Source organism: Plectropomus leopardus, chromosome 22 (assembly GCF_008729295.1).
Source record: "Plectropomus leopardus isolate mb chromosome 22, YSFRI_Pleo_2.0, whole genome shotgun sequence".
In the NCBI taxonomy this organism is placed as follows: domain Eukaryota; kingdom Metazoa; phylum Chordata; class Actinopteri; order Perciformes; family Serranidae; genus Plectropomus; species Plectropomus leopardus.
The window spans coordinates 8,275,108-8,288,089 of record NC_056484.1 but is presented as its reverse complement, the minus strand read 5'-3'; the positions used below and the strand labels follow the sequence as shown (position 1 = coordinate 8,288,089).

The following is a 12,982-nucleotide window of genomic DNA, read 5'->3' as shown; positions in this document are numbered from 1 at the left end:
GCAAACATTTTCCTTTACAGCAACAGTTTTTGCCCTAGAAGGCTGAAATTTGGTATGGAGGTGAAGGTGTGTGTTTGTGTTAATGCCAATCGGCTAAAAGGGGCTGAGGTAAAGGGGGGCTGCATGCACCTAAGTGGTTGCAGCTATTGCAAATCTGCCCTTGTTTTTGCATTTTCAGATGTAGAACCAGCCATTATTATTTTTTTGAAGGACCAGCTTTAGGGCCCTGACACACCAAGCTGATAGGATTTGCCATCAGTCGATGTCTCGCTGTTGATAAGCCTCTTTTGCCCTCGTTTTGTGTTGTGTCCCGCACCTTTGGCACTAGTCTGTCCTCTTTGGCTGTTTTTGGACTATTTAGGATGTTGGAGGCAGCCGAGTCTGTGAATAAAATCACTCTTGTTTGCGGTTCAGCTCAGTGTACAGGAAAAGAAACAGAATTAAGGAGAACAAGCAAATGACAAAGTCAAGAGGAAGTGAGATCAAAACAAACCTGTCTGTATTTGGGAAGATTTTTATGTTTTTTTTTTAGCCATTGAGCTCTTAAGCAGAAACATTATGTATCTATTAGTGTTATTTTGTGTTAGCGTACAGTAAATATTTTGTGTTGTGTTAATGTGCTAACTGGTTAGCACATTAACACTGCTAACATGTTATATTGATTCTGTTTGTCTTTTTTTAGTTTCCTATTTTGAATCATGAACACAGACTACAGCTGTCTGCTGATATGGAGAGTTATTTTCTCTCACGCAGATGCGAAATGTAGGTGCTAGCTGGCTGTGGACTGTAGTCTTTGCAGTTTTTGGCTGAGACACAGACGATATAACAATCATCTGTCATCACTACCAGTCATTTGCTGTCGGTTTTGATTTGTCTGGGCCTTTATACAGATTTCTTGTTATAGCGTTTTTGCTGTCTAGTATCGTGCTTTCTTGTATAGCCTCCTCAGCGTTCACTAAATACATCACAGCACTGTTGCTTCAAATAGCATATATCATCATGTCTCTTGTGGTTGCAGTTACATAGTCCTAGAAAGGCTCTGATTTAGTGCAACTCCTCAGAACATGTGTATAGTTTGGCTCCGGCTCATCTCAGAGCCTTCAGCATGGTTATTTAGTGGTTAAATCTTGTGTCTTATGTAGTGCTGAGTTGAATTCTTCCAGCAGAACTTTTTCTGTACTCACCCAAACATAGATTTTTACACTTGGTTTCCCCTTCACTAATTAGTTTCACTGTGTAGAGAATTTTCTTTTTTTTCTTTTTTGCCCTACAAAGTCATAATTTGGACTTTTGCAAGTACAGAGGGTATCATTTATTGCTTGCAATTTTAAATCTTGCTGACTTGTGCAACAAAAATATTCTAGTCTTGAAGTTAAAAGTTTACCATTAATGAATTATGTGATCTTTTTTTCTGTCAGCTTTGGCTTCTTGATAAATATTGCAGCTGTCAGTGTCAGTCAGATTTATATTTATTTAAATCACACAGATGAGTTTTCTGGTTTGCCGTTGGAGGCTTCATCATCTGACTGAGTTTCCCCTTCACTTGATCCGACATAGAAAAATGCTGTCCTTGGTGCTGAGCCATCCGGTGATTGGTACAGACACATTCATCAATCTCCTTACATCTCAGTCAGACTGCTTCTTTCTTTAAAATGCTTTATACATTCACCGAGGTGGCTGAAAACCGGTCAGATTCCACGGCTATACACTTTGCTTTTGAAAATGCAATACCACAGGCACAGTCAGAGGGTTTGACTGATTGGTTTATATTAAACGCCCACCCATCTGAGCAGAAGGGAGCCACATTAGCATGGAAACCAACTGTGCTTTATAATCCCCCCATTGCTTCCTTTTTAACTGGAGCCCCAGAGGAGTTCTGGTTGAGGGGTGTGAACGTCTGGGGGGATGAACTGTGCTCATTTGGGCCGCGCTGCTCACTAGGAGCGGAACCCCTCCAGTCAAGCACGCTGGGGAACACGACTTCCTACACCCTCTTCAAACTGTACAAAGACAACAGGGAGCTGCAAAACGGTTCGCTAAGGCTCAACATTTTATATGTGTTTAAAGTATTTTTGGTTGCACAAGGGAGCCACATGGAGATGAAAGATGTAGCCTACAGTGTGTTCAAATATAACGTTTTTTTTTTTTTTTTTTGTCTTGGCCCTTGTTCCTCCAGTAGCCTCTCAGTATCGCACTTTCTTTCCCATCAATATCCGTTTTGATTTCAAGCAATGTGTTGGCTGGAAGGAGTTTGCTGACCTAAAAAGAAACCCAGTCTATTCGGAGACACGGATAACTTCACTATCATCTGCCTCCACACATGAAGTTATTTCTATATCTTAACCAATCTCTGCTTGTGAGTTGCTTCCCATTTATTCCCGTCTGCCTTCTTTGATTGCATTGTTAGTTTCTCTCAACTCCATCTTTGCAGCTCTTAAATTCTAAGTAGCTTAAACGCAATCGACTTCTCACAGAAAGTTTCGCCGTTGTTGCTCAGTAAGCAAGAAACTGTTTTGATTCAATTTGAAGTTAAAAGAGAAGTGGACGAATTTTGGGCAGGAATCCAAAAGCCCAATTAGGCACACGCAGCTGGAGTACAGGCTACATACATGTTTATGTGTGTGGCATTTTAATTGAGACCCACTTTGTTGCCTTTCGAAAGCAGACAGTGTCTTTTAGGCAGCAAAAGATGTGAAACATTGAGTTTGTTCTTTTTTTAAAAAGCTCCAGTCACCATTGCTACCCCCATATCAATCGGACAGCCTCTGCTTCTAGGAAAAACAAAAGCCTGTTGGCCATTTGAAGTAATGAATAATTAAAGTTGTACAAGGGCCCTCAGAAAGCATTAGGCTGCACAATTTAGAGAGCCAGCATGGAATTAATTGTGGCGTTTGTAGCCAGCTGCGTGGTAGCTTTTGAAGGAGCTGTCAAACACTGTTATTGTCTGTTTGCAAAATGCTCGGATACATTTTTTTGAGGCAGTTTTAATCTGGTCATCAGCTGGTTGCCACTAAAACAGTGCAGTTTGTCAGAAACAGCACTGCAATTCAACAAAGATGGAGCCCCACCACACCAGTACACATGCAGTCCTGTACTTTTAATGAGCCCTCGTAGATGTTGAAGCTAACCACCAGTGACAGTTCTGTCGCACCGAAAAGCTGCAACTGTACAGTTTGATGAATTGTAATGAAGCCAACCTGATAGAAGTTAAACGACCTTCCGCGTCGGCTGCAAGTTGTTGTAATTGTAGTTCTTGTAACGCTAATATTTGCCTGTTGGGACAAGCTCATGTTTTAACACAGACCGGATCAGAGCAGTTAAAACATGTTAAAGTTAACAAGGGGTGCAACTACAATTGAAACTTTTTCTGCTTGTTAGCTACAGTGGCTATCCGTGTCTGACTGGTGTGAAATTCACAAGCTGAGCTTTATATTTTTGTTCAAGCAGGCTTTGAAAGGATATTTATAGCACTCAAAGACCCTCTGATCTTTTGTAGAAGTGTTTGTCACCTACTTAAATGTGATAACTCGAGGTATTAGTGCAGCAGTGTTCTTTAGCAGCATTTTTATTAAAGCTTGTTCAAAGCCATCTGTGAGAGTTTCAGTATCAGCTTCACTCAGCTGCAGGTTTCAGGAGCAGGCCAGATTTCATGCTGCTTCAAGGAAAACGTCAGAATTTTTCAAGCTGGACTCTATTTGCCGATGTTTTTGTGTCTAAGGCACTGGTTCCCAACATAGGGGTCACCAAATCTTCATTAGAGAATGCAAGGCCTTCTTAATTTTGAGGAGTGTAACAAAAATGTATGGTAGGCTTTTATATGATTTCAAAATTCATCCAAATTGCTTGTTTTGCACAAACTTCCTGCTTTAATTGCGTTTATTATTTGGCCTAATTATACAGTTTGTCAGCTGTTATATTTTATGGATATTTCATACTATAATCACTGATAACAATGTTACTAATGACAGTAAAGATGTACCTTAAGAAAAAAAGTGAAGCAGTCGTTTTTGATATTGGACCAGTATTGAGAGAGATGCTTTCTTTAATGTGTTTTTTGTCTCTTCCTCATGAATGTTAAATTATTTATCTGGAGTCTCCTTCCTGTTATGTTGCCAGACACATAATAACAATCTGAGCCTGTCAGTGGCAAAAACACATTAAATCAAAGTTAATTTGGGATTAGACTGCAACCTGTTTTGCCGCTGCTGGCTATATAGATCTCTCTGAATACTGGAACAATTTAAAAAAAAATGGTAATGAGACAGAAAAAAACATGAAAATAGGGTCCAAATCAGGGTTGGAAATGAACTTTTTTTTTCATCTGCCAATGAAGGTGGTGGCTTTGAAAGTCTACCAGCCGCACAATTGATTACCATTGTTTTTGGGCAAGTGAGTGAAGCAAATGTAGCAGCCGCTTGCATATTTTACCAGCATTTAGCTGGTAGTTGGTGCTAATTTCCAACCCAGTTCCAGGATGAAAAACACAGAGGTTCACTTTAACTGATAAACTGAAGTAAGTTGAATAAAATTGCTTCAGAGATTTCATGGTTTATTGTATTGTTTTACAAAGTAAAACAACCTTTTAAAGATGCCATTCTGTTCAAATGAAATCAGATGAACCGAACCGTTGATCTTATGATGTTTAGCCTTCACACTGTGGCTGCATTCAAGTTCTTCCAAAGCAGATGGCCTAGAAAGAGATGGAAAATATTTGTGCCAACTTTTTTACATTCAGTGGTTAAATAACAGCAGCAAGAAACTCAAATGGATGAAAGCCAAACAGTCGTGTTGTAAGAAATCTTTCCAGCTAACTTCTGTTCACTCCACATACAGAGCGCAACATATTGATTTTATCACTTTAACAGTTGTCCAAAGTTTGAAACGTGTTTTTAGGGTTTTCCTTTTATTGTGTCTTAAACTTTCCTTTTTATGTGTGTTTGTGTGACCAGTCCAGACCAGGCCAGACTCTGTGAACTGGAGGACCAGTCAAAGGCTTCCAAGAAGGGCTTGTGGAGCGAGGGTGGCGGCACACACACCATCCGCGACATGAAGTACACCATAGAGAATCCCCGCAACTTCGTCGACTCCCTGCACCAGAAACCTATCAATGGTAATGAGCTCAAACATCCACACTGACACACTCATCCAGAGAAAGCTTGGCCGAGGAAACAAAGACACATGGCATATAAAAGCACACAATATTACATAAGCCTCTATTTTCCCATAAAGGCCACATTTGCAGGCTGGTTGAAGATATTCGGTTCAAAATATCCACTTCAGGGCATGTAATGGCACGCAGTGTATCACCCTTCACCGGCTCATTCCTCCAGCCTCTCATCTCTGACCCTACCCGAGGTATAATGTGCCACTCAATTCATTTCCAGGCGACTGCCGTTAACAGTGGCTCAGCTCATTTCACTACCCTTTAATTGAATGGGGAAATGAACAGAGGGAGGGCCTTTTCATTCTTTTATTTCTTGTTCTTACCATTCATGAGAGACGGTTAGGATTGTTTCGAAATTGGAAGAAGAGATTCAGCCGAAGCTCGTAAAATGTGCGCTGAGATGCTGTGGCTGAATGCCAGAATACCAATTTCTCTCTCATCTGCTTATACAGACACATATAGAGGCATACAAAAAGAAGGCGTATAGAGACTGAGAGAACCCATCATCAAAATGCCATTTAGGCGTGAAATGCCTTTCACACAAGTGACTCACATCCTGTCCAATTTCTTTAAGTACTTTAGAGGTCAGGAGCAACAGCTGAGTGATATGATTTTGTAGAGAAACACAATGTAATACCTCAAAAGCTTTTCGAATAAATTTGCTGTGCCTCAAGCCTTGATATGTTGCATACAGCATGTATAAAACCTTTGAAGTGATACTCCAAAAGTCTGTCTTTTAGGATCAAGTAGTCACTACTGTAGGCGTGCAAAGTAGCTGCGAAAACAAGATCTAGAAATAAGTAGATTCCTTGTTTCCAAAGAAAAAAGTGGCTGTGGTCAGCTAGAGTTTATGTCGGGACACGTGTCAAAAATATCCAGCGATAGAAATAGTTTCAAACACACTTTGCACACAGACAGCAGTCACTCAAGCTGACCACAGTCCTTTTATGTTGTGAGGAAGGAAGCTGCAAACCTTTTCCAAGCAACCCGTTAGGCCCACAGTACTGAGTGTTTGATTAAGACTGTGGTTGGAGTATCACTTAAAGTCTACACAGTCAGTCTCAAAGAGGCCACGACTCTCTCCTCTTTGAGAAGGACCACAGAGAGATCTTTAACATCTCGTCTCTGCTCCGTAGTGAAACACTGTGGTTGTTAGATCACAGGTTATTTGAGAGTTTTGAATTCAGTGAGTTTCATGCAGGGCATTGTTGAAAAAAGAGAATACTCGCAGTTAACAGTCCTGCCAGGATGAAGAAAACTGTTTAAAATAAATTCAGATTTTTATTGGTGTGGACTGAGTAGCCTTGGACCATGTATTCCTACTAGAATCATATCTTAAGTTTACAAGCACAGAATATCTAGTTTTTTGCTTATTTCAAAAAAAGGAATTTTCTTACTAAGTTATTTACATGACTAATAAAAATGAATACTCCACTCATATCCCTGTTTACATGCAGCTGTGCATACTCCAATTATTAACCATAACATGTCATTAATCACATCAAAATACTGAAAAGTGGCAAGGCTGGAGGCGCTTGTGCCATTTTGGTTGACGTTTTTGCACATATCCAAAAATCTGCTGATATCCTAGTCTTTCATTATGTTTAAGGTAGGTGTGTTTCTCCTTCCCACCGTAAATGTGGGCTTCTCGTTTGGATATGCTTCTCTGCCCCCACAGCCTTGCAAACTGTTGGCTAGTTTGCGCACAACGCACAGAGCTGACCGCAAACTGGCAAGAGGTTAGAACGGGAACTGAGACACATTTGAAATGTGCTGTATACATGCCCTAGGAATGCTCCCTAAAACCTGAATAATATTGGCATTATATTGTTAAAAAAAGACAGAATTTGGAATATTGCAAGAGAATATGCTATTTAAATGACCTGTATCAAATGTGAAATATTGTCATATTTGAAATAATTGTGAAATGTTGGTGTGCAAGTTAAAAAAAGTCAGTCAGTCATCACCCTACATTTTTCAGTATGACACATTGTATTTAAAAGGTAGTAAAAGTTTTGTCCTGCCCACAAATAAGCGCGTCTAGTCCATGAGCTTGATGTCTGTGTGGTCATCGTAATTCGACACACTCTCCTCTCCCTCAAACACTAACACATTCTGTTCTCCTTCCTCCCCCCCAGCCATCATCGAGCATGTGCGTGACGGCAGTGTTGTTCGTGCCTTGCTGCTCCCCGACCACTACCTGGTCACTGTCATGCTGTCTGGAGTGAAGGTAACTGCCACACACTCCCTGCACTTACAGATGTGGTGAAATGGGAACTGCATTTTTATTTTGGGGAAACAGGTCTCATTACATAAAAATATCCTTTGTGCTTGTGCTTTCTTAACCTTAACCTTATCTTAATCATAATATTTCTGTGTTCATGTCATTGCCATACAGATTGAACAAGTGCTGCTGCCATTTTTGACTATAGGACAGGGGCTATACCATCCTACCTTAAGATTCTTAACCCGTCGAATCCCTTTATTAGGAGGTTTCTGTAGTGGCTAAATTTCTACTCTAAAATAAGAGGATTTATTCTTTCTAAATGCATTTAGGAAAAATATTTTTTTGCAGTACCAAACATCCTAAATGTCATCTTAACCAAGATAAGATAGGATTTCATTCTTTGAATGTTTCTGTATTGAGCCCCCAGTTTTTCTATTTAACTTGGAGACAACAGTAACAATAAATTGTGAGCAAATAAATACAAAAAATATATGCATAAATGGCTAACCACTTGATGTTTGTCAGTTTCCTGCACACATGTCTCACAGAGACTATTAATAAAGTATATTCAGGTAGATGGTCCATTCTTATTATGAATATATATATAAAAAAGACATTAAAAAGACTAGTGACTCATCTTTGCCTTTCTTCTGAGTCTGTGTTTGTTCTAGCAGTGTCATATCCGCTCCACTAAATTTTCCCATCAGTCTCTTTCACCAAGCCCAGATTTGCCAATGGGCCACTCAAGATAGCTAATCTTTTTCATCTCCCACTTGAAGATATTACATTCATTTCAAGTTGTTCTTTGTGTCTTTGTTCAAAGGCTTGTCTGCTCATTGCGCCTGTTGTGTTTATATCTGTCTGGTGTTTTGGCCCGCTCAAAGGAGAATACAGATAGCATGTACAGCAAGGTGACATCGGTTAAAAGTGGATAACAGTAGTACACAGAAAAAGCAGATCATATCAAAAGAATGTGTGCACAAAAAAATCTCCTCGAGGCACCGGTTGACTGCTGGGAACTGCAGCAGTCAAAATGTGTGCAGGCACATTTTGACACATTACATAGCTTGCAAGATTACCTACAAATTGAGGGGTGATTATTATTGTGTTGATGTGAGTTTTTCTTCTCCTCAGTGTCCCACATTCAAGCGGGAAGCAGATGGTACAGAGACACCGGAGCCATTCGCAGCAGAGGCCAAATTCTTCACTGAATCCCGTCTTCTGCAGAGAGACGTTCAGATCATACTGGAGAGCTGCCCCAACCAGATCATCCTGGGCACCATTCTTCACCCGGTAAGAAGCAGGAGACGGCACCTGGAGGTGGAATTGCCTTCAAAATTTAGGCTCTCTTATCTCATTAGGTGTTTTTTTGACTTTCCCTGTTTGTGTTACCAGAATGGTAACATCACAGAGCTCCTACTGAAGGAAGGCTTTGCCCGCTGTGTGGACTGGTCCATGGCTGTGTACACCCAGGGAGCTGAGAAACTCAGAGCTGCTGAAAGGTACGCAGAAAACAGACCTTTTCTTGAATGGGAGTTTCTACAGTTTGTCAAATGTTTTTCAAAACTGTTGAATAGTGCACAGGTCTTGATACTAAGTTTGGGCATTTGTTAAAAAGTTGTTGATTCCTAATAAGGGATGGGCATGAGCACTAAAGTACTCATTTTGGATTTCAGTGTTAGTTTTCAGGTTGTCTGTCCATCCCATTCTCATCAATGTGACATCTCATGAACAACGTGAAGGAATTGCTTTATATTTGGCAAAAACGTCCACTTGGACTCAACCATGAACCTATTAGATTTTGGTGGTTAAAGGTCACTGTGACCTTGCTTCTGTCTAATTCTCACGATTAGTGTATGTCAATGATGCCTTTAGCGAATTGCTTCAGAATTGGCACAAACATTTGCTTGGACTCAGCAATGAGCTGATTTAGATTTTGGTGGTCAAAGGTCACTGTGAGATACAGAAATTACTTAAAAATGCTCATCCCTACTCCTAATTCAATTCCCATATCACTGTTGTATTTTATTCAATGGCAGACAAGCTGTCATGTCATACATTATTAAATATGCTCACTTGACATATAAAAAAAATTGTCGGAATTTGCAGTGTATTTGGCTTTGGACATCACTGATTTGCGAGAAAAAATGAAAGCACATGCCAAAAGTAATTGCGTAATTGATGTGTGTAATTAATTGTGTAAATGAAATGATATGCAAATGTATGCCACCACCACTTGAGATGAACAGTCCCACTCTATTCGGCTACAATGATATTCATTCCCTATAATCATGGCAGCAATGACTATGGGCTAATCATGCTGAAATTTTTGCACTTTAATGAGCTTTTGTAGCTTTTTTTCCAGCCAAATGGATAATTGTTATTCACTTGATTAAGCCCTTTATGTCCTATGTATTTCTGGCTAATGGTGGAGGACTACCACTGATGATAATTATGTGATTTTTTTTCTTTTTCTTGGCCAGATCTGCTAAAGAGCGCAAGGTCCGCATCTGGAAAGACTATGTGGCACCCACAGCCAACTTGGACCAGAAGGACAGGCAATTTGTAGCTAAGGTGAGGCCCTAAAGTCGCTTTTTTTTCCCTCTAAAGTTGTGTCTCACTGGTGATGGTGTTGTCTTTAGTTGGCACTTCCCCCCCAACATTAATATCTTTCAATTTCTATCATCTTGCTTCACTAGAAAGTCCTTGCTTATCTTTGAACTGCGGAGAAAAAAAGCAGCAGGAAGGTATAAAACTTTCAGCATGACACACAAACAGTATCCAGCGTGAATAAGACTTGGCTTCAGTGCTGAGCAGAGGCCGGTTGTTTCCCCCTCGCTTCCACCACTTGATGTCTGCTGCGGTGTTTCCAATTTTCTCCCAGCACTGCAGCAGAAGCAGAGCCACTTTGAGGCTTCTAACAAATTATATCCTCCTGACACCTCTTATTTTTACATTTGCACCCCCCCACCTCTGAACAAAAATAAAAAAAATAAAAATCCCTTCACTTAAGGTACTAGGAGGAATGCTTAACAGCAACCTTGAAGCACTCCCCAGTCAAATTAGGGCCAAATCGCTGGCGTATGCTGTAGCAGCAGCACCACACAACGACCCCCAAAAGCCAAGAACTGGAGATATTAGCTTTGGAGGTTATTGGCCAGGACCTCAGGGGAATAAACTGTCCTTAATATCAAGTACACAGAACTGTGTTCCCTCCTAGTTGTCAGCACACATTAGTTCAAATCAAGTGAGACGGACTCCTTGATACATTTTAGTAATACAGTTTAACCATAAACTGACATATTATAGTGTCAAAGTTGCAGCTTTAATGTAGTAAAGCAACTCCAGGCCCAAAACATCAGCTTTAAATCTGTTCCCCTCTGTGTGTATTCTGATGATGACTTGCACCCTTCCCCTGCAGATGATATATTTTTTTCTCTAGGAATGAAAAAAAAAAAGTTTAATACCTCCTAAAGTTTGTCTTTTGTCTGTGTTTGCTCCCTCCAGACCATGAACTTTTAAGACCCTGAAAAATTCATGGCTAGCCAGAGGGTTACATAAAAGGTGTTGCTTTGGAAATCTGCTTACAGAATGAATTTGATAAACTGCACACGCCATAAAGAAGGCGCCAAAAAAGAATCTATGTGTATGTATATTTTTTCCTGAGTCAGAAGGAAGAGGCTAGAGAAAGGATAAAACATTTATATTATCTGTGTGAGCTGCTCTCAGATCTCTCTGAACCCCCTCAATAAAAGAGGGCTGGATGTGGGCAGTGAGGGGGGGGGGTTAGGGAACATTTGGTGGTGAGCTCTGGAGGGTGTATGAAAGGAGCAGAAAGAAAGGTAGGGGGGGTTGAGGAAGAAATTGAAAGTGTGAGTTTGTGTGGAGAGGTACGGGGAGACTTAGGGGAAGAAGGATGAAAAGACATGAGAAGTGACAGTCAGTGAATTATCAAGATCCCTGGGACTATGCCTGTCCTCTCTCGGGTTTCCGTGAGCTTTTTTTTCCCTTTTTTTTAACAGCTGCAGCACTGCACCCATTTATGGGGTCAGTTTACCCCCAAAATAAAAAACACATTTTTTTTCCTCTTACCTAGAGTGCAGTTTATCTGTCTAGGTTGTTTTGGTGTGAGTTGCTGAGGGTTGGAGATATCAGTGGTTGAGACGTCTGCCTTCTCTTCAGTATAATGAAACGTGAAGGTACTTGGCTCGTTGTGCTCAAAGCGCCAAAAAAAAAAAAAAAAAAAAAAGTCTTTTTCCAGAAATCTTGACCTGGTTACTTAAGATAATCCACAGAGTTTGCTGTGAGCAGTTTCATGTAGGAACTATTTTCTTTATACTGAACGAAGCTTGAATCTGTTCATTGATGAGAAGCTCATTACAGCGTGAGATGTAAACATTAATGGCATCCTCCGCGGCTGAGCTGTAATATTAGCTCGCTCAGCAGTGCTAGGTGCATGCTTCAGTTTACATGATGATGCAGTTTGGGGGTGTAGTTTGGTAATTAAAAAAAATGTTCCTACATGAAACTGCTGACAACAAGGTCTGCGGATTATCTTGAGGACCCGGGTTATGATTTCTGGAAAAAGACGAGGGGTCGACTGATACCGGCTTTTCAGGGCTGTTATCGATTATTTGTAGTGAATGAGACTGATAACTGATATTTGAAACCAATATGCATTTACAATAAAAGTTAAAATATTTGTCAGTATTTAGGTTTTGGAATATGACAAACTCCAAGACAAAACTTTATTTAAATGCCTTTAGCAAATGTAGCAACTTAAAAAAAAAAATTAAAAAAAAGTCGTGAAAATTTCAATAAAAAACGAATCAATAAAAATAGCTCTGTGAGGTTTTACAAAGTAAAAGTTACTTTCTTTGCACTTTATAATCAATTAATTTTATCGGCAATCATTAAAATAATTACAGATACAGGTAGTTGACAAAATGCCGAATATACCCAATAATTTGTCAGGCTGATAATCTGTCGACCCCTAAAAGAGAAATTAGCACCTTTTAAATTACCTGCTTATGGTTGGAATGTTGCGTTCTTGTTATGCCTCACAATTTTTATATAAAGGGTACAATCATGGATCGGGAATACAGAGTTGTCTTGCCCTTAAGCTGGCAGTGGAGGTAGTAACAGCGCCAAATTGACATCTGTGTAAAAGGGACTGTAAGCAGGCTGAGATGTGTTATGTGTCCGACCGGTTTCTCAAAGATCTGAAAAGCAGCCAGTAGCAAGTAGGAGCTAGCTCAAAGACGAACCTCTGCTGAAAAAGGTCTGGAAGCTCCTTACTGTCCGAGCAGAGGATGGGAAAGTAAAGAATTTTTATTGCCATGCTTTGCCATTTTTATTGTTTATAAAACACTGCTGACTGGCACGTTATGTCAGACTTGAGGCCGATGGTGTTGTTACATATCATGCCTGCATGCTGTCTAAAATCACACTGGTGCGGCATGACGCTGAGGTTGTTTGGTCCTGTGTCGTGATGCAAAAGCGGCGTAAAGAAGGGATTTTGCAGTTGTACTATAGCTCAATCTCTGTGTAACAAGAGACATTGCTGTTGAGTTTTTAAATGTATATTTTGG

The 12,982-nt window shown here is 40.2% G+C and overlaps 1 protein-coding gene across 1 annotated transcript in view; it reads left to right on the top strand.

The window, feature by feature from the left end:
• snd1 (staphylococcal nuclease and tudor domain containing 1) overlaps positions 1-12,982 on the top strand; it is a 245,358-nt gene that overhangs the window by 7,670 nt on the left and 224,706 nt on the right. The window contains exons 5-9 of the mRNA XM_042511217.1: positions 4,950-5,110; positions 7,303-7,394; positions 8,526-8,684; positions 8,787-8,893; positions 9,875-9,965. Of these exons, the coding sequence (XP_042367151.1) occupies positions 4,950-5,110; positions 7,303-7,394; positions 8,526-8,684; positions 8,787-8,893; positions 9,875-9,965 (610 nt within the window). The remainder of the gene's footprint in view (positions 1-4,949; positions 5,111-7,302; positions 7,395-8,525; positions 8,685-8,786; positions 8,894-9,874; positions 9,966-12,982) is intronic.